At 40.6% G+C, this 21,335-nt stretch overlaps 1 protein-coding gene across 1 annotated transcript in view; it reads left to right on the top strand.

Annotated features, from left to right (window-relative positions):
• The first annotated feature begins 18,376 nt into the window (after window positions 1-18,376).
• Window positions 18,377-21,335, top strand: part of TAF5 (TATA-box binding protein associated factor 5) — a 42,338-nt gene continuing 39,379 nt past the window's right edge. Inside the window, exon 1 of the mRNA XM_053692450.1 lies at window positions 18,377-18,848. Coding sequence (XP_053548425.1) covers window positions 18,377-18,848 — 472 coding nt within the window. The remainder of the gene's footprint in view (window positions 18,849-21,335) is intronic.

Here is a 21,335-nt window from a genome sequence, read left to right as displayed (position 1 = left end):
AGCTCAGTTTTGCATGTTGACGTCATCAGCATGCAAGCCAGCATTAGGCAAAAAAACTAAATAAACATCTAGGGGTCAATTTATCAAGCTCCGTATGGAAACAGAAGTTATGAAGCAACTGCTCCATAACCTGTCCGCCTGCTCTGAGGCCGCAGACAGAAATCAACTTGATCGAATACGATCGGGTTGATTGACACCCTCTGCTGAATCTGCAGGGGGCGGCATTGCACCAGCAGTTCACAAGAACTACTGGTGCAATGATAAATGCTGACAGCGTATGCTGTCTCCATTTATCGATGTGCAGCGGACATGATACGCTACATTGTATCATGTCCGTCCGCACAATAATAAATAGACTGACTCACGCAACAGACAGGCTAGAAAGACATGTTGCTGGGACATTCCAGGACAGTTAAATGTCCAGGACTGGGTCCCAAATTCCGGGACTGTCCCGGCAAAAATGGGACAGTTGGCAAGTATGCGACATATATAGTAAAATTAAAATCAGTTGATGGTAGAATAATAGAAGGAGATAAGCAAAATCGAGACTGTCTTAATGATTACTTTTGTTCTGTTTTCACAAAAGATTGTGAAGATAGAATGTCTACATTAAGGGATGCTACGAAAAATAGAAACAAGCTTAACACTAATCTTTTTACAGAGGATGAGGTTTTGTTAGCATTATCAAAAATAAATGTTAAAAAGGAAGTGGGTCCTGATAATATTCATCTAAGGGTTTTAAAAAGAACTTTGATCAGTGCTAACTGTCTCATTAACTGATGTGTTTAATCGGTCACTATTAATAGGAGCTATCCAAGATGATTGGAGAATAGCAAATGTAATACCTCTTCATAAAAAGGGCAGTAGGGAAAATCTGGTAACTACAGGCCAGTTAGTTTAACTTCAGTAGTAGGGAAATTAATGGAATTATGACCTACATAAAGACAAACAATTTAGAGGACCAAAATCAGCATGGTTTTACTTCAGGGATATCATGTTAGACTAATCTAATTGACTTCTTTGATTATGTAACAAAAATATTAGACAAGGGTGGAGCAGTTCATGTAGTATATCTAGATTTCAGCAAAGCATTTGACACCGTCCCACACAATAAACTAATTCACAAACTGTATCTCATTGGTCTAGACTCAAAAATTGTGAACTGGGTGGAATGCTGGCTTAAGGACAGAAAACAAAGTGTCTTAGTAAATGGAGTTAATTCAGCAGAGGGGGCTGTTACTAGTGGTGTTCCTCAGGGGTCAGTTCTGGGGCCTGTTTTGTTTAACATATTTATCTGTGATATCAGCAAAGGGCTACAGGGGAAAGTATGTCTGTTTGCAGATGATACACAAATTTGTAAGAGTGGATGTTCCAGGGGGGTAAACAAAATGAGAAGTGATATAAAACAATTGGAGGATTGGAAAAACGACTGGGATCTAAAGTTTAACACAGCAAAGTGTAAAATAATGCATTTAGGGAAGAAAAATTCAAATGTTAATTACAGACTCAATGACACTTTACTGACTGTTACAGATGAGGAAAAGGACTTGGGAATTATTATTTCAAATGATTTAAAACTTAGTAAACAATGTAGTAATGCAGCGAGTAAGGCTAACAAAATGCTTGGATGTAGAAATAGTAAGGTTCTTATGCCACTTTATAGATCACTTTATAGATCATTAGTTAGGCCTCATCTTGAGTATTGTGTGCAGTTCTGGAGGCCATATCTTCAGAACTGCACAACTGCAAAACTTGAATCTGTACAACGGAGAGCTACCAAAATGGTACATGGTCTAAAAAATAAAACTTACCAGGATAGGCTCAATGACCTAAATATGTATAACTTAGAGGAGAGAAGGGAAAGAGGTGATATGATAGCAACTTTCAAATACGTTAAAGGGCTTAGTAAAACTGAGGCTGTGGGTATTTTACATAAAATGGAAAATTCAAGAACAAGGGGTCATGATCTCAAGCTGAAGGATAGTAGATTCAGGAGTAATTTGAGGAAGCACTTCTTTACAGAAAGAGTGATTAATTTATGTAATAAACTTCCTCAAGAGGTAGTAATAACAAACACTGTGGGGGACTTTAAAAATGCCTGGGACAAGCATAAGCCTATCCTACGAACTAGATAAGTTTGTTCTTTTAGGTAATATCGGGCAGACTTTCTGGGCCTATGGCTCTTATCTGCCGTCAATATCTATGTTAGGCTTTAGCAAAGATTAGCAGATAAGGAACTGCAAAACAAAGGGTTATTTTATATTTATATATATATATATATATATATATATATATATTTATTTTTTTTAAACTGCAATGCTATGTGTTTAACCCCCTAAAGAGGGGCCAACTACAGGTCCTGAGTGGAAACAGGCAGAGACACAATCAGCAGCATCAGTCACACAAAACAGCTATGGCACTACTGCCATTGATTGGTTCACTGGCAGTTTCCACTTGGATTAGCAGTTCTCTGAGGCTTCAGAGTAGAACTTTAACTATGTGTTTAACCACTTTGTGGGTGTTGAATATATGGAGTTGCAGGGTCGCTAGTGATAAAATTACATGCACTTATTCATTAATTATATATATATATATATATATATATATATATATATATCCCTGAATTCCGTTTCTAGCCAGAAATGTATCTAAATCATATTTAAATCTAAGGTATTGGCATTTACTACCTCCTTATGTAATGAGTTCCACAATTTAATTGTTCTTACAGTGAAAATTGATTTTACGTTGCTGGAGATTAAATCTCCTTTCCTCCAGCCTTAGATTGTCAGAAACCATTTTCTTGGAATAAATTGAGCTTCCGTCATCTCTGTATATGGACCTTGAATATATTTATATAAAGTAATTGTTACCTCTCAAGCACTTTTTTTCTAGAAAAAAACAGATCCAGTTTTGCTAACCTCTCATCATAGTTTAAATTCTCCATTCCCCTTATTAGTTTTGTGGCCCTTCTCTGAACTTTTTCAAAGTCTGCAATGTCTTTTTTTTTTTTTTTTTTTTTTAGATTGGTCCCCAGAACTGCACTCCATACTCAAGGTAAGGTCTTACAAGGGATTTATATAGTGGCAGAATTATACTTTCCTCCCCTGCATCAATGCCTTTTTTTAATACATGCTTGTATCTTATTAGCCTTAGAAGCCACTGCCCTGCATTGTGCACCCATCTTTAGCTTGTTATCTATAAGTATTGCCAAATCCATTTCCTCCTGTTTTGCTAAGTCTAGTCTAATTTAAATAATAAGTTGCCTGCTTATTTTTACTTCCAATATGTAGAACCATACATTTTCTAGGTATGCACATTCTGATCTTTTGTGAGGATCCGAAAGCAGAATAAGCAGCAGCTCATGCCCTTCGGATATTTTCGTAGCCAGATTGATTTTTGTAAAATATCTCCACTCTAAGACCTGGTTTTGCCATTACTTACATAAAGGTTTAAAGCATTTCTTTTGTAATATATGTGTGATATGGTTAACAAAATAAAGATCTAAATGTTATGGCACTAAACTTGAAACTGAAAATGGTGGCTGAGGCTGATGTGGTTTCAAGTTTTCACCTAAAATACTGTATGACCACATACCCATATCAGACCTCAGATAAGTTTAAAATGACCTAGCATTAGGGTTGCCACCTCAGCCATGTTTCCCTAGACACTTATGAGCGACACATGCTGCAGGGAGGAATATGAATAGAGTTGTCCAGAAACACAATACATGTTCCTTCCTGCACACCCTGCAGAATGTGTAACTCTTAAGTGTCCAGGAAAACATGGCTAAGGTGGTAAACCTAACCAGCATCCCCTTAATTAGCCAAATACCCACATCAAACACTTGGCTAGGGTTACCTCCCATCCTGGTATGCCTGGGGCAGCCCCAGAATCTGGTGGTATGTCCTGTATAAACCTCTAAATGTCCCATATTTCTCTCTCTCTTCATTGCAAGAAACTAACAAACATACCGCTCCAACCTTTCAGTTGGACTTTCCCCAGGTTCGAGCTTATGTTTGTTAGTTTCTTGCTGTTAAAAGGATTACATAAGAGTCGTGGGACGGGCTTAGCTTCCAGCATTGTTGATTGGGCAGTTGGTCATGTGACCCAATATATGTCATCAGAGGACGCCGTGGGAGTCATTTCTATCTTGAATGAATCCAGGAGTAACTCTTTATGGACCAGCATGGTTCCCGCATCAAGGTGGATGGGACCTGGTGATCTGCACAAATATGGATTGACTTCTCATGTAAGGCAAGTGGTGTAATTATGGAGCTAACAGTGTAACAGATCAGTTAGACTGGCAATTATATGGAGTCAGTCTTTAAGCTATCATCAGTGTTGCTTTATCTTTTATTTTTCTTATACTTCATACAATGTTCTACACAGAGCAGGGCCATTTGGAGGGGCAGGCCAACTGCCCAGTGTGCCAGCGGCAATTAGTTTTTTTTCTCCTGAGCGGCATAACTTCAAAGCCCTATGTCAGGGTGCCAGGAATCAGACTGAGACGAGAAGTGCAAAAATAATCACACCTTTATTAATAGCAAAAAATAATAAAAAGTCCACAAGTCAAATAACAAGCCAGGAATCAAAATCAGAGCTGGTAGTCAGATGAGCCGAGTCAGGAGCCAAAGCGAATAGTCAGACGAGCCAGAATCAGGAACAAGGAGAACAGCAGAGTCAGGAACAAGCCAGGGATCAGGAACCAGGAGGGACGTCAGACAGCCAGGTAATGCACAGGAGCTCTCACAAACATGTCTGAGACAACGCTAGGGCAAAGCATACTAAACAAAGGCCCTTTAAAAAATAAGTGATGACATCACAATTCTAAGAGTGCATCCTGTTTCACACGGATGATGTACACCAGGCTGGCCATAAAAGGAAGTGCAGGAAATGAGCAGCATCACACAGTATGCACCAGAGTCAGCAAGAGAGGTGAGTAAAATGGTTGCCAGCAGCACATAGCAAACACAGCAGGGAAAAAACCCTGACAGTACACTCCCCTCAACGACCCCTCCCCCGCGAGAGGACAAAAGGCTTATTGGGGAAACGGGCCTTAGCCCCTCTAGTGAACCAAATACTGTACGCGGCCCCTGGACATACGAGAGTCAATAATGCTGCTGACCTCATACTCCTCATGGTTGTCAACAAAGATAGGACGAGGTAACACAGTGGTAAACTGATTACAAAGAGGGAGACATGAAAAACCATTGGAGATGCGCATTGCAGGAGGAAGGTCAAGAGCGTAGACCACAGGATTGACCCGTCGGAGTATTCGAAAAGGACCAACATAACGGGGAGCCAGTTTATTGGAAGGCACACAAAGGTTCAAGTTGCGGAAGGACAGCCAAACTCTCTCACCAACCTGGTAGGAAGGCGTGGGCAGACGCCTACGATCAGCCTGGAACATTTGGCGCTGCATAGAACGATGAAGACAATCCTGAATCTGCACCCACTTGGAACGGAGTTGCCGGAGATGCTTCTCCAAAGCCGGAATAACATTGCAACGGAGGAACTGTTCCAGAGCTTGATTAGACCATTCCGCAGCCCCATTGGATTGATGGTGATATGCAGAGTAGAAGGAAAGCTGGATCCCCATTTGAGCACAAAAGGAACGCCAAAATCTAGAGACAAACTGGCTACCCTGGTCCGACACTATCTCCTTGGGTAACCCATGTAAACGGAAGACCTCCCGGCAAAAATTGAAGCAAGCTCCTGAGCGGTAGGCAGCTTCTTCAAGGGAATGCAATGTGACATTTTAGAAAAACAGTCAACCACAATAAGGATAACAGTATTGCCATTGGAAACAGGGAGCTCGACAATAAAGTCCATGAAAAGATGTGTCCAGGGACGCTCACTATTAGCAATAGGTTGAAGAAGACCCACAGGAAGACATCGAGGAGTCTTATTCTGTGCACAAACTGAGCAAGAGGCAACATAGGCAGCAACATCAGAACGAAGACCTGGCCACCAGAATTGTCGAGTGACAGACCAAATCATTTGGTTCTTGCCTGGGTGACCTGCGGCTTTAGGATAGTGGTAAGTGTGCAAAAGTTTAGTTCGAAGATTCTCAGGAACAAAACACTTACCACTAGGTTTCTCAGGAGGTGCATTGGTTTGTGCAGCCAGGATCTCCTCCCCCAAGGGAGAAGTCAAATTAGTACGTATGGTAGCCAAAATATGGTCAGGAGTTATAACTGAAGTAGGTACAGACTCCTCCTTGGACAGAGGCGAAAATTGTCACGAGAGGGCATCAGCCCTAACATTCTTACTACCAGGCAGGTAGGAGACCACATAATTAAACCGAGACAAAAATAGCGCCCATCTGGCCAGTCGGGGCGACAAACGTTTTGCTTCAGATAGATAAGTAAAATTTTTGTGGTCAGTAAGAATGAACACTGGCACGCTAGTACCCTCGAGAAGATGCCTCCATTCCTTGAGTGTCAAAATTATGGCCCGTAATTCCCTGTCGCCAATTTCATAATTGCACTCCGCTGGAGACAATTTCTTAGAATAGAAACCACACGGATGCAAGGAACCATCTGGCGTAGGACGTTGAGACAAGAGGGCACCTACTCCAGTCTCAGACGCATCGACCTCAAGAACGAAAGGCAGGACAGGGTTAGGATGAGCCAGAACTGGAGCTGCAGCAAAGGCAGTCTTAAGGCTATCAAAGGCCTTAATGGCAGTAGATGACCAATGGAGTGGATCATTCTCTTTACAGGTCATGTCTGTGATAGGTTTGACCAAGGAAGAAAAGTTTTTAATAAACTTTCTATAGTAATTGGCGAACCCCAAAAAACATTGAATAAACCGAAGACCAACTGGCCGAGGCCACTGCAGAACTGCAGATAATTTGTCAGGATCCATGGAGAACCCTGCAATGGAGATAACATAACCTAAGAAGGTTACTTGAGTCTGATGGAACTCACATTTCTCGAGTTTACAAAACAGGCCGTTCTCACATAGTCTCAGAAGAACCCCTGTAACATCAGAACGATGAGCCTCAAGTGTGGGTGAGTGTATGAGGATGTCGTCTTAGTACACCACAACACACTGTTGCAACATATCTCGTAGGACATCATTAATAAATTCCTGGAAAACAGCAGGAGCATTACATAGGCCAAATGGCATTACAAGATACTCATAATGCCCGCTCCTGGTGTTAAATGCTGTTTTCCATTCGTGGCCCTCCTTGATCCTAACGAGATTGTACGCTCCTCTCAAATCAAGTTTAGTAAAGACCGTAGCTCCCTTGAGGCGGTCAAAGAGTTCCGTAATGAGCGGAATAGGGTAAGCATTCTTAATGGTAAGACAATTAAGACCCCTATAATCAATGCATGGTCTTAACTCTCCACCCTTTTTCTTCACAAAGAAGAAGCCAGCCCCTGCAGGAGAGCAGGATTTGCGGATGATCCCCCGCGACAGGGCATCGGCAAAATACTCCTCCATAGCACAATTCTCCGCAACAGACAGAGGGTAAACCCGGCCCCGAGGAGGAATGGCTCCGGGTTGCAGGTTATGGCACAATCATAAGACCGGTGAGGAGGCAACGTACCGGCACGCAGCTTGTCAAAAACGTCTAGGAACTCTCGGTACTCCTGTGGCAATTGAGATACCGAAGACGTGCACAAGACTTTAACTGGTTTCCGAAGACAAGTGGAAATCCGTTGTGGAGACCACAACAAAATTTCGGACCTGCGCCAGTCGAGACTGGGATTGTGCTTTTGGAGCCAGGGATAACCCAGAATAAACGGAAAATGCAGAGAGTTTATCACCTGGAACTGGAGGGTTTCAAAATGGAGAGCCGCGACAGCCATGGATAACGGAGCAGTTTCGTAAGTAACGAGTGCGGGCTGAAGGGGCCTGCCCTCAATGGTCTCAATAGCAAGCGGAACGGACCGAGGCAAAACAGGAATGAGTGCTTTGATACAAAAGCACTGTCAATGAAATAGCCCGCAGCACCGGGGTCAACAAGAGACTGGGTGACTATGGAGGAGTCCACCCAGGAAAGGACAACCATGACCAAAGGTTTCTCCTTTAGCAGTTCCGGGGACGAGGATAAACCACCCAAGGTCTGCCCCTGACAGGACCTTAGGTGTGAGCGTTTCCCGGCAGTGTAGGACAAGACTTCAAAAGGTGGCCCTGTAACCCACAATAGAGGCAGAGCCCCTCCCTCCTCCTAAAGGCCCTCTCCACCGCGGAGAGACGCGTGAATCCCAACTGCATCAGCTCAGCAGTACCTGGTGACTCGGACCAGGAGGCATGGGAGGAGAGGGAGGCATGGATGGGAACAAACACGTAGGAGACAACGGAACAGGAGGTTCCGCAAGCGCTCCTTGAAAGAGGGCCTCTCACTTAGTCTGATTTCAATTAGGATAAAAAAACAGACACCAATTCCTCGAAATCTTCTGGTAAATCTCTGGCAGCAACTTCGTCTTTAATCGCATCAGAGAGCCCATGAAAGAAGGCGGCAACAAGGGCTTCATTGTTCAAACCTACCTCTGCGGCAAGCATACGGAACTCAATGGCATACTGAGCAACAGATCTTGTACCCTGCTGAATGGACATGAGTCGTTTAGCAGCAGAGGAGGAGCAAGCCGGAACATCAAATACCCTTCGAAAGGAGGCCACAAATTCAGGGTAATTTGAAATCACAGGTGTATTAGTCTCCCACAAGGGATTAGTCCAGGCAAGAGCTGTGTCAGAGAGTAACTGAGATGAGAAATCCCACCTTAGCTCTGTCAGAGGGAAACACCTGAGGTAACATCTCAAAGAAAATGCCCACCTGAGTTATAAAACCCTCTGCACTGATTAGGATTGCCTCCATATCGCTGAGGTAGAGGTGCAGAACCGGACATGCTCCTGGTAGGACTAGGTGCAGCAGCGGAAACAGTAACAGCCATAACTTGCGGAATACTTTGGCCAAAATGTGCAGTACAAGTCAGCAGGGTTTGCAAGGCTAGTGCAAATTGATCCAAGCAGTGATCCTGTTCATCCATCCTGGAAATTATGGCAGGTAAAGGTGGATTATTAGCACCGTCAGGATTCATGGCCCTAGCGTAATGTCAGGGTGCCAGGAATCAGACTGAGACAAGAAGTGCAAAAATAATCACACCTTTATTAATAGCAAAAAATGATAAAAAGTCCACAAGTCAAATAACAAGCCAGGAATCAAAACCAGAGCTGGTAGTCAGACGAGCCGAGTCAGGAGCCAAAGCGAATAGTCGGACGAGCCAGAATCAGGAACAAGGAGAACAGCAGAGTCAGGAACAAGCCAGGGATCAGGAACCAGGAGGGACGTCAGACAGCCAGGTAGTACACAGGAGTTCTCACAAACAGGTCTGAGACAACGCAAGGGCAAAGCATACTGAACAGAGGCCCTTTAAATAATAAGTGATGACATCACAATTCTGAGACTGCATCCTGTCTCACACGGATGATGTACACCAGTCTGGCCATAAAAGGAAGTGCAGGAAATGAGCAGCATCACACATTATGCACCAGAGTCAGCAAGAGAGGTGAGTAAAATGGCTGCCAGAAGCACATGGCAAACACAGCAGGGAAAAAACCCTGACACCCTATAACTTTTAGCGCTCCCCCTCCTTCAAGCACTCTTCCCTTTAAAGGTTAATTCACTGCTACAGCATACAAGTAGGTTATATCACCATGCAGTTGTCTGTGTGTATGTATGTATGTGTATATGTGTGTGTGTGTGTGTGTGTGTGTATGTATATATATATATATATATATACAGTGGGCAAAAAAGTATTTAGTCAGCCACCAATTGTGCAAGTTCTCCCACTTAAGAAGATGAGAGATGCCTGTAATTTTCATCATAGGTATACCTCAACTATGAGAGACAAAATGTGGAAACAAATCCAGACAATCACATTGTCTGATTTGGAAATAATTTTTTTGCAAATTATGGTGGAAAATAAGTATAAGTCAATATCAAAAGTACATCGCAATACTTTGTTATATATCCTTTGTTGGCAATGACAGAGGTCAAACGTTTTCTGTAAGTCTTCACAAGGTTGTCACACACTGTTGCTGGTATGTTGGCCAATTTTTGCATGCAGATCTCCTCTAGAGCAGTGATATTTTGGGGCTGTCGCTAGGCAACACGGACTTTCAACTCCCTCCAAAGGTTTTCTATAGGGTTGAGATCTGGAGACTGGCTAGGCCACTCCAGGACCTTGAAATGCTTCTTACGATGCCACTCCTTCATTGCCCGGGCGGTATGTTTGGGATCATTGTCATGCTGAAAGACCCAGCCACGTTTCATCTTCAATGTCCTTGCTGATGGAAGGAGGTTTGCACTCAAAATCTCACGATACATGGCCCCATTCATTCTTTCATGTACACGGATCACCTTTGCAGAGAAACAGCCCCAAAGCATGATGTTGCCACCCCCATGCTTCACAGTAGGTATGATGTTCTTTGGTTGCAACTCAGCATTCTCTCTCCTCCAAACACGACGAGTTGTGTTTCTACCAAACAGTTATACTTTGGTTTCATCTGACCATATGACATCCTCCCAATCCGCTTCTGGATCATCCAAATGCTCTCTAGCATACTTCATACGGGCCCGGACATGTACTGGCTTAAGCAGGGGGACACGTCTGGCACTGCAGGATCTGAGTCCCTGGCGGCGTAGTGTGTTACTGATGGTAGCCTTTGTTACGTTGGTCTCAGCTCTCTGCAGGTGATTCACTAGGTCCCCCTGTGTGGTTCTGGGATGTTTGCTCTCCGTTCTTGTGATCATTTTGACCCCACGGGGTGAGATCTTGCGTGGAGCCCCAGATCGAGGGAGATTATCAGTGGTCTTGTATGTCTTCCATTTTCTAATTATTGCTCCCACAGTTGATTTCTTCACACCAAGCTGCTTGCCTATTGCAGATTCAGTCTTCCCAGCCTGGTGCAGGTCTACAATTTTGTTTTTGGTGTCCATCGACAGCTCTTTGGTCTTCACCATAGTGGAGTTTGGAGTGTGACTGTTTGAGGTTGTGGACAGGTGTCTGTCTTTTATACTGATAACAAGTTCAAACAGGTGCCATTAATACAGGTAATGAGTGGAGGACAGAGGAGCCTCTTAAAGAAGAAGATACAGGTCTGTGAGAGCCAGAAATCTTGTTTGTTTGTAGGTGACCAAATACTTATTTTCCACCATAATATCAAATAAATTCTTTCCAAATCAGACAATGAGATTGTCTGGATTTGTTTCCACTTTTTGTCTCTCATAGTTGAGGTATACCTATGATGAAAATGACAGGCCTCGCTCATTTTCCTCATAATTTGGATACTATGGAAAGCAATAAAGAAAATTGCAAACTAAAAGTCTAATGTTGCAAAGAACAAGCTGTTGAAATTACCCGGTAACAGAAGAGTATCTGAGAGCGGTAAGGCACAAAAGTGTTTGAACAAATAGCCTGAAAATAACAAGCTACATACTCCGTGTGAACCCTATGGTGCCTGGAGACACGCTGAATACACTAATTGTGTCATTGGAAGGTAAGCCTGAAATATCCACTGCAGACTCTGTGAGAACTGTTTGGCGGTGGATCTGTTAGCCTGGAGACACATTGGATAATAATATATGTGTCATCGGAAGGCAAGGTAACATAAAGTAAGAGGATATTTTTGGCACAGAAGGGGCGAGAGAAAATTGTGTTTTGTAAAAGGCATTTGTTTTAACCGCTGAAGTCTTATATAAATACTGACAGTTACTGAATCTGTGTATTGGAGTTTGGATTGGTATAGTACACGAAATACCGACACACAGTGAATCTGTTTGGAGAAAGAGAGACTAACAAAGTTTAAAAACAAGCAACATTATTGAATAAAAATTTGGATACAATAGTTTGCAATATATGGAATAACTTTAAATTGGTGAAAATAACCGTTACCTTTTAAAACACAATAGTAGCGAACACCTAAGCATCCTACTGGCCAGTAGAGGACATGTGATCATTTATGAATGGACATTTAGACAGATGGACATTTTTTACTATAAGGAATATACTCAGAGTGTTAAACAGTGTGCACGAATAACACCTATATTATTGTTTATGAAATTGGTTTATTAGATCGATTTTATGAAGCATTAATTAATTACTTGTTTTTATTTGGTTTCTTATCTATTCTGAATATGTATTTTAATTAGTGTAATAAAATGTTTTAGATTGGCAAATGACATAGACTGTTTAATCTTTTGGAGTTGTATGAATTCAAGCTTTAGGAGTTGGATGAATTTAATTGCTTCCCATATCAAGTTAAAATAAAAAGGTATTTCTATTAAGTATTAGCATCCACCTATAGTGATCCTCTATTATCATATAGTGTATTTAGCCCTTTGAGAGCTTCTCTATTATTTACTATTTCATATTGAGACTTTTTCTGTAATACAGGTACAGATTTGAGAAGTTTGACACGAGTTTCCTATTTTGTTGATTTTATTGTTTAATATTATATGCACACACAGTAATGTGCAAAAGTCTTAGGCTACCATTAGATTTGTTTCTTTTTTTACATTAGATTTGTTGTTTTAGTAATGGTATAATGGCCATATATAATTATTTATCAGTCTCTTTATTAGAATACAACCAGAAAATACAGGATATTTGTATGCAGTATAAAAAAATCAGAAAAAAACAATAATAGCAGGAACCCTAATTAATGTAATTTCTAACCCTTATATTTGTCCTACTATTTCATGTCAAAATGACTGCTGTGAAAAAGGTCTATTACAACAGGTTTGTGAAAGACATGCTTGAGCATTACATACATGTGGTATGAGTTTAATTCATTGGAAGCTTGCCAATAAGACTAACTTTTAATCACATCATTCCATTAATAATGCCAAAGATCACAGAATTTGTCAGACATAAAATCATACTTTTGCATTAGCAAGGCCACTCTCAAAGGGAAATCATAAAACAAACGGGATACTCAAGATGTGTTATTCAAGCTGTTAAAGAAATTTGAGGAATCAGGAGAGGTCAAGGACAAAAAAGGTCTGGAAGGCCAAAAAAAAAAATGTAAAAATCTGATCAGTTTCTTATAGTTTCTTCTATGAGACACCGGAAGACATCCAGCAAGGACCTGGCTCAGCATCTGGCAGCTTCATCGTGATGCCAAGTTGACCCTTTTACAGTCTGAAGAAGCTTGATCAGAAATGGTCTTTGTGGAATGGTAGCAGCCAAGAAACCACTTTATCAGAAGGGGAACAGGGTGAAAAGGCTAAGATATGCTAAAGCTTACACAGATTGGAATGAAGATCAGTGGAAAAGAGTATTATGGAGTGACAAATCCAAGTTTAAAATTTTTGGGTTGTTTATTTTCTTGACATATGAGGTCACGCCCACACTACACATGACATGGTCCTAAGCCACGCACCCTCAAAATTGTCCAGGAAATTGCTGGGTAAAAGGTGGCAACCATACTTACAGCCTATCTGTCAGCCACATACTCACATCAGACACACAGTCATGCAGCCCCTCTGTCAGCCTCATACATCAGACTGCTAGACCTAAATCCCTTTGTTCAGCCACATACTCAAATTAGACCAAAGATCAAAATCATCAGGGTTTAGTATGTCCAGTCTGCCCAATGACACTCCAGGCCAGATTTGACCATACATCTTGTTCAAAAACTGTTAGCTTGAAGTTTGTTTATATTGCTGTAAATTATTTTGATTTGATTCATTGATTTCTAAAATGTTATCATATACTGTTCAAGTGGGGGAAAAAAAATCAGTTTGGCCCATGTTTACTTTTGTATAGCCCCAAGAATCCTCACACTTTAAAATGATGGTAAACTTTCCACTTTGAATAAACTGATCCGGAATGTTAGCAATATTTTATATGGAGTTTAATTCATCAGTTGTAATGAAGATGCAGTTTAAATTACTTTAATTGTAGCACTGAAACTCAAATACGCTCCGGCCGTCCACTTCAAAAGTATTTTTATTTGTGAGCTAACAGTTTGAACTGCTCTCCAATTGGCACTTTAGCTACAACAAAATAAATATGTGAGTGTTGTATGGCTAGACTGCTGATTGGAGAACCGTTCAAAACGTTAGCTCACAAAAAGCAATTACTTTTGAAGTGGTCGGCCAGAGCACAGGGTATTTGAATTTCAGTGCTACATTAAAAAGTAAATTAAAGCGTATCTTCATTAAAACTGATTAATTAAACTCCATCTAAAATATTGATGACACTCCAGATCTGTTTATACAAAGGGGAAAGTTTAACCCTTTAACACCGTTAGGACGTTGTATTTCGTCCGAATTTTGCTGGGCTTTAGCATTGAGGACGAAATACAACGTCCTAACTGCTTGGCTTTCCTGAAGCCACTGGTGCTTCCCTGATGGGATCACGGTCTGGAGGGCATGCCTAGCATCATAGGGACGCCCCCCTGACGCGATCCCATCATTGAAATCTCATGATCACTTGCACGATCGCGAGATTTCAATTCATTTACATTGGAACAGTTGTTTCGATGTAGACAAGTTAACCCCGGCACGAAAGGGTTAAAGGGATTACATGCTATTTATCTGCTATTCCCAATGCATGGTACAACCATATTTTCTTTAAAGGGATTAAAATGACATTGAACTGCTGTGCACAACTACAAAATAATAGTAAATACTTATGTTTTTGCATTTCATTTTTGCATTTTTACAGTTACACAAAATATATTTTAAAAGAGGGGGGCAGAGCCTGCACTCATTGTGGCAAGACGCGTCTCAGTGAAGCTCTCTGAGCCTGAATCTCTTTTATAAGCTAATTATAGCAAAACTTCGATATTTGCTGACCTGAAATTTGTTAAAGAGAACGGATGTGCTCTAAGAGTGGATGTCTTCACGGACCTTTTGCCTATGTTCCTTGAGTCAGCTACTCTACAGGACTATTTTCAGGACATGAAGCCTTTTCTGTAGCTACGCAGCACCGTGTGGATCAGGAGTAGACCCTGTATAGGTTTTGGAGAGTAGGTCTGGGGCTGCCGAGATATTACCCCCCCCCCGAACTCCGGGGTTACGGTATCCTCTAGCAGGATAATAACTACACACCTTGTGCTACCAAAGCAGTTGCCGACTGCCACTTCGCATTCAGACATTAAAGTGGAACAAACCGGAAAGTCGTGGACTGATAGTTGGCGGGGAAGTAGCATGGAAACTATAATGAGTGCTGTGGACCGATGGGAATATGAGATGCAATCTCTCCTCAAGAGTCACTTTGAAGAGCTAGAGCTGGAACTGTGCCGGATTCTGGGGCTGCCGACTTCCCCGGGGTCTCTATATAGACCAGGCTCACTAGGGGAGACCGAATCAAAAGGAGGACCGATAGTTGCACCAGTACTGAGAGCTTTGTCAAAGCCGACAGCTACAGCAGCCCTTCACCAAGAGGTGAACCGCCTGTGGGTCACACACAGTTCTCGGTCGAGAAGTACAGATCGCTGGCTACTAGCCAATACTCGGCGGCTGCCAAACATATGAAGTCATTATCAGTGTTACTGCCGCGGAAATCAGAGAGGGTAAGAAGCCAGTACCTCTGGAGATATCTGCACCCCATTACCGGGCTGGAGACACAGATTTCAGAGACTCCTATCCCGACATCTAAGCTGATAATCTTCAAGTTCCTTTGGCACCTCCACATTAGGCCCCTTATGGTTCACTACGGGCACGCTCTGAACAGTGGGGACTTGAGTGGCGGAGCCTCAGTTTTTAACAAGCCGGATGGCAATTTGTTCCAGCTTTTTGATCCTGGGGGCGTAACATGGAGACTCGGTGTGGGTTAGTCTCCCTCATACTTACATGCCTCATGAAGATGAGCAGGGGGCTCTTCCCAGCTCCTAACGTGCCGGAACTTTTGCAGCCACACGGACTCTCTAACATGTGTATGGGAACTAAGTTTATATTAGATTTGTGTTTAACTAGCACTTCATGATATAGATCAACAGTTATATCTTTATGTTTGTCTACCCAGATACCTTGAAAGTGTTTATTAATTATATGTTTACAGTTGAAACAGCTCATTCTACTCCCATACGTTAATGTGTATTTGGTGTATGGTTTCACTTAGATGCAATAGATTTACCTCAACAATACTTTGTTCCTATAGCATTGGACCGTTCACATAGATATCTTATTTATGTTTTACTGAAAAGGAGGTTAACTGCTAACAATAACTGCCCTTGCTTGTATCTTTTTATGTATGGGTGTAGGGGTTTATGAATGTTATATATTATATATGGCAATCTTCCTTAGTCATTCAACAGAAGTTTTTTACCTTAGTCACTTAGCCACGCTATCACTCTAACCAGTTTTCTTCACACTATATACCTTTAAACCTTTATACCTGCATTATTGGTAGTTTAGCTTACAGGTTGACCCATACGCAGTCTATCCTAAGGTTCACTACTTTGAGATGATCCTTTTCGTAATCCTCACATAAAATTACTGCAGTCTTACCTCTCATAGGCTCCAAGCTGAGGAGTAAATCTATTTATTTCCCTAGATTTTACCCTAGCGCTGTTTACCTTCTGTATTAGTGTTCAAAATCCTGCTATTGGATTTGGAGTCTTTACAGCCTATTATAGTAATGCTGCCTAGCTTATCACGCTTCCCTATTTTTATATCCCATACCATGTGCTTTACAGAGTTATATAACCTTCACATAATATACTAAAAGTAAGCGAGTACCATTTCATTCCCTATTATATATTACTTTAGTTTTGCTCAAATTAAGTCATATAAAAATCCCCTTCCCAGAAAACTATAAAATCCTGAGGTGCATTAGTTGAGGCCCAATAGAGGTCTCCTTGTTTCAGATTACCTTCTATTATGTATATTCTTTTTTTTTAGTACTAGAGGTCCAAAAGTGACCTATTGAGTCATGTTGGAAGGTTTTGCGAGGTACAGGCAATAAGTAGTAATACTGTTAAAGGGCCACTGTAAGTAAATATTTTCTATGCCTGTTACTAACTACCCCAAATACGCTTTTTATCAATAGCATTTCATTAACATATCTCTACCGAATATCAGAAATCTTGTCTGCAAATTTAATTGTTTTCCAAACCCACTCCGTGGGTATCCTTTGCTCTGTACCAATCCGTTTACAATACCTAGGTTTCAAAATGGCGCTTTAAACACAAAGTTATTGGTTTAAGTATTTTGAACATGCAGTGCTGAAAATAGTGGGCAGGATAACGTGACATCATCGGCGAATAAAAGATATAACTTTTAGAACGTTATGAAACTTCGTTTTGGAGAAAATATAGGTCAGTAGGTTTTAATTAATGTTTATTAACTTTAATATGTTAGTTGTTTAGCTTAAAAAATATAACTGAAAGTAATCCTTTAACTAAATCTGTTAAATATACCTTTTCTGTGCTGTAAGATGTAGTGTGAACTTATTTTTCTTGTAATGCTATATACTGTAACTATATGCAAATGTATACATGTTGTATGCCTGTTTGTATCACCTCAATAAAAATATTATATAAAAAAAATATATATATATTTTAAAAAAGCAGTAATATAGAGTAATGCAACAGTTGTAAAAATGTAAAGCTCCTGCTTTGTATCATGCACCTAACCTGCAGCACTTTATACAGCTGAAAATAAAAGCATTACTGATCTGTGTTACAAACAAGAACTGTCATAGGCTGTAAAAATACCTCAGCTCCAAAATGGCAGCTCCAGTACAAAGAGGCAAAGCTTCAATATCAGGCACCTTTACACAATTAAAATTTAATAGGTGAGCTGTTTTACAATGAGCTGCAAAAACAGGATCAAATGCAATTATATAGTAAGAAGTTACTATTCTTTTGCAATTGTGCAGAGCAGTTTTAATGCCCCTTTAATGTTTTAAAGTGAGTTATTCAGGATATAACAGTCCTCTATATGTGAAACTAATAAGACTGTCATCTGTATAAAACGTTCTATAACAATAGGCAATGGTGATCAATATTACTGGGAGAAACTGTATGTTTGTTTACAGACAATATATCTAAATAACACAACCTATTGTTGTGTTTTGCTTTGTAGCTCCAAATCTGCCTATGGAAACTATTCAGGATATAACGCTGGATTTAGCCATTTGTCCTTATTATAACCGAATACTACAGACGAAGAACATTCACTTGCTTTTTACTTTTGTGGGGGGAAAAACAGTAAACTTTTTTTTCTACATTGCATAACTTTTTGAGGTTGACTATATATATTATTACTCAGATATGGGTGTCCGCCGAGGGCGGTTGTCCTTGTATCGATGTTTTGCCAGAACTGTCGTAAGGTGTTGTAAGAAATATGGGCGTTTGCCCGTAGTGTCGTAAAGCGAGACGTCGTGATTGAATAAACTGTCGCTGCAAGATGGCAGCGCTGCCAGAGGAGCTGAACGAGGTGGTGAAGGCAGATCCTGAACCGCATGCGGAGATTAAAAGCGAGCCTTTGGGAGGGAATGATGCCGACAATATTCTGGGTAACGGGAATGGGGTTTCACCCAAAGCAGCTAGTCCTCAGACAGCTGATCCCCAACCATGTATCTCCGCTACCCCGCAGCCCGGATCGGAGGGTTTTGACCGGCAGACCCTGCTGGCCGTGCTGCAGTTCCTCAAGAAGAGTAACCTGAAGGAGTCCGCGGACATCCTAAAGCGGGAGACCGGTTTGGCAGACGCGGATGACGTGTCCTCACTAAGTCCGGAGCAAGGTGGAGAGGTGGACGGGACTGAGCAGAGCCTGCTGAGCCGGGTTACTGGTGCCACAGGGAATGCAGGGCTGGTGTCTGGTGCGGCTAGCGGAGCTTCAGCCTCTGCCACCGCTGCCAGTGCGGGCTCCGGAAAAGGTGAGTGCGGGAGTTGGGTACCTCGGGGCTCCTGCTGTGTTATGTCCTGGTACTAAAGTCACCAATTTATACGAGTTGTATACAGAATCAGGCGCGTGATTCCTGCACTCCTCATATAAATACGCGCCTTGTATCTGATGCTTATTATAAACACAAGGAAGTTCAGCACGAATGTTACTCGTCTGTCTAAACTTAAAATTAAAAAAACGTTTATTTTATTTTTCTGCTGCTGCTATTTTGGAATTAGGGCACACTTGCAGCTTTGCGTGCGGAGATGTATAGGTATATTATTTTAATTAGAGCCACCAGAAATTCACTTTTAAGTGACCTAATCACTTCAGTTTGTAAAGCCCTATGTTACATGAACTCATTTGCTACTTGATATTGATATTATTTGATGCCACTTGATATAAAGTGTACATTTAATAAAGAGAAACATTTTTTTTTACCCTCAAAATAAGTGTTATTTAGTGGAGCAATGTCTGTAAAAGAACAAGCAGCAGTGAGTAATGATCATCCAGGCTCCTCTTCCACTAACCTGCTTCAGCGCCCGTACACTATATGCTAAGCTGCTGGCCTCAGACACTCAGGGTTTATACCGATTGACCACTAGTTAGTAGTTACCATAGGATTTAAATACAAAACTGTCATTGCATGAAGTTAGTAATGATTCTAGTCTGTCGTAGATGTGAAGGCTAAGTGTAAGCAAATAACTAATGAAATGTTGAAGCTGTTAGCGGATATATACAGATCACTGTTAGAATATGGTGGAGTCAATATGATTGTTAGAGGCTTTGGAGTGTAATGGATTTGATACATGCAGAATTAATTGAAAAATGTTTCTTTTTTGTTTTTAATGTCTTACTGCTGGCATTTTCAGTAAAGCAAAATAGGAGCCTCCTGTCTTGCAATAAAATTGAACATATTTATAGAAACAAATGGTGGTTCTGATTTACATGATTTAGCAAACCTTCAAATCAGAGTTTTTAAGGTGGTAAGCTACCTTAGGGTCTGTGGTTTTTAGTTGTTTTCCAAATTCATGGGTGACATCAGGGTGGGGTATGTTTTTTGTACATAATAAGTAATGAAAACAATGCTTGTATAAAAGGTTCTTTAAATATCCTCCAGCAGAGTAGCTTGTTACTGTTTCTAGAATAGTTCACTTTTATCTAGCTATAAAAAATAAATACATCACTGTCTAGCTTCTCAATATTCTTAATTGTCCCTTTTAGTTTGTAACAATTTTGTCAAGTCAACAGGCATGTGAAATATTTGGTGTATAAGCTGTTAATAGAATAGCATACATTTTAAAGACACATTGTACATGATACATTTGTAGATAGGTTTATATTGCCCATCTTGGTGTGTATTTGTAAAAATGTATAGTTTTGCTTATTTTTACATAACATTGGGCTTTTGTGGTGGTTGAGAAAATTAGCACAAAGATTTAGATGTATACTTATGTCTAGACTACTGCTTTCTCTTGTTTGTGTAATGGGTCTTTTCATATGCAGGGGAGGTGGGAGTGTCTGTTTCTCAGCCCATTTCAGTGGATGTCCCAGTCTAACCTCATCAACCGTGCTAAACTGGGATCTTTTAAATAAGGTTTTATACTAGATTTTTATATCCGTATCTGTGCATATTTATAGTAGTGTCTCTTACATGCAGTTATATAAAAATTGATGTATACTGTGACTGTCCCTTTAACATTACCATTTAACAAGAGACTTGGATGTGCAAATTCCTATTTGATAGGCATTTTTGTTGGTCTTCATAAAAAAAAAAAAAAAAACTTCAATAAACAATGTATTGTAAATTCTCTCTAACCTTTAGTTGCTCAGCATTAACGTAAAGGGATATTTTACTTTGCCAGCAAACAAATGCACATAACCCTGTAACTGTATAGATGTATACAGCAATATTATTTATTTTAAAATGCAACATTTTACAGTATCAGAAACGATAGGTATGACCAGGGAAATACAAGTGCCCAAAACCCTATTAGTACATATTCAAATTAGCCATGTGCAGGTTTGTGTAAAAAGGACTGGTCACATGACCATGAACGCAATTATGGTGGTGGTTTTACCTGTCACACACACTCCTACCTAGCAATCAAAACTATTTTTGCCCTATGCATTGTTCTTTCACATGCAGTAACAATGATGTCACCAGACTTTTTATGCATGTGCAGTGCACTTCTGCAACCCAAGAATGGTGTTATTGACATATTGAAAATATAATAAATGGCAATGTATTAAGGGGACATGGATTTCAAAATTAAACTTTATCTTCTTTAAAGGGACAGTCTACTCCAATTTTTTTTTTATTGTTTAAGAAGATAGATAATCCCTTTTTATTACCCATCACCTAGTTTTGTACAACCAGCACGGTTATATTTGATATAATTTTTACCTCTGTGATTAACTTGTATCTAAGCCTCTGCAAACTGCCCCCTTATCTCGGTGCTATTTACATACTTGCATT

The sequence above is a fragment of the Bombina bombina genome, chromosome 9 (genome assembly GCF_027579735.1).
Source record: "Bombina bombina isolate aBomBom1 chromosome 9, aBomBom1.pri, whole genome shotgun sequence".
Classification (NCBI taxonomy): Eukaryota; Metazoa; Chordata; class Amphibia; order Anura; family Bombinatoridae; genus Bombina; species Bombina bombina.
This window is presented reverse-complemented; position numbering and strand designations above follow the sequence as displayed.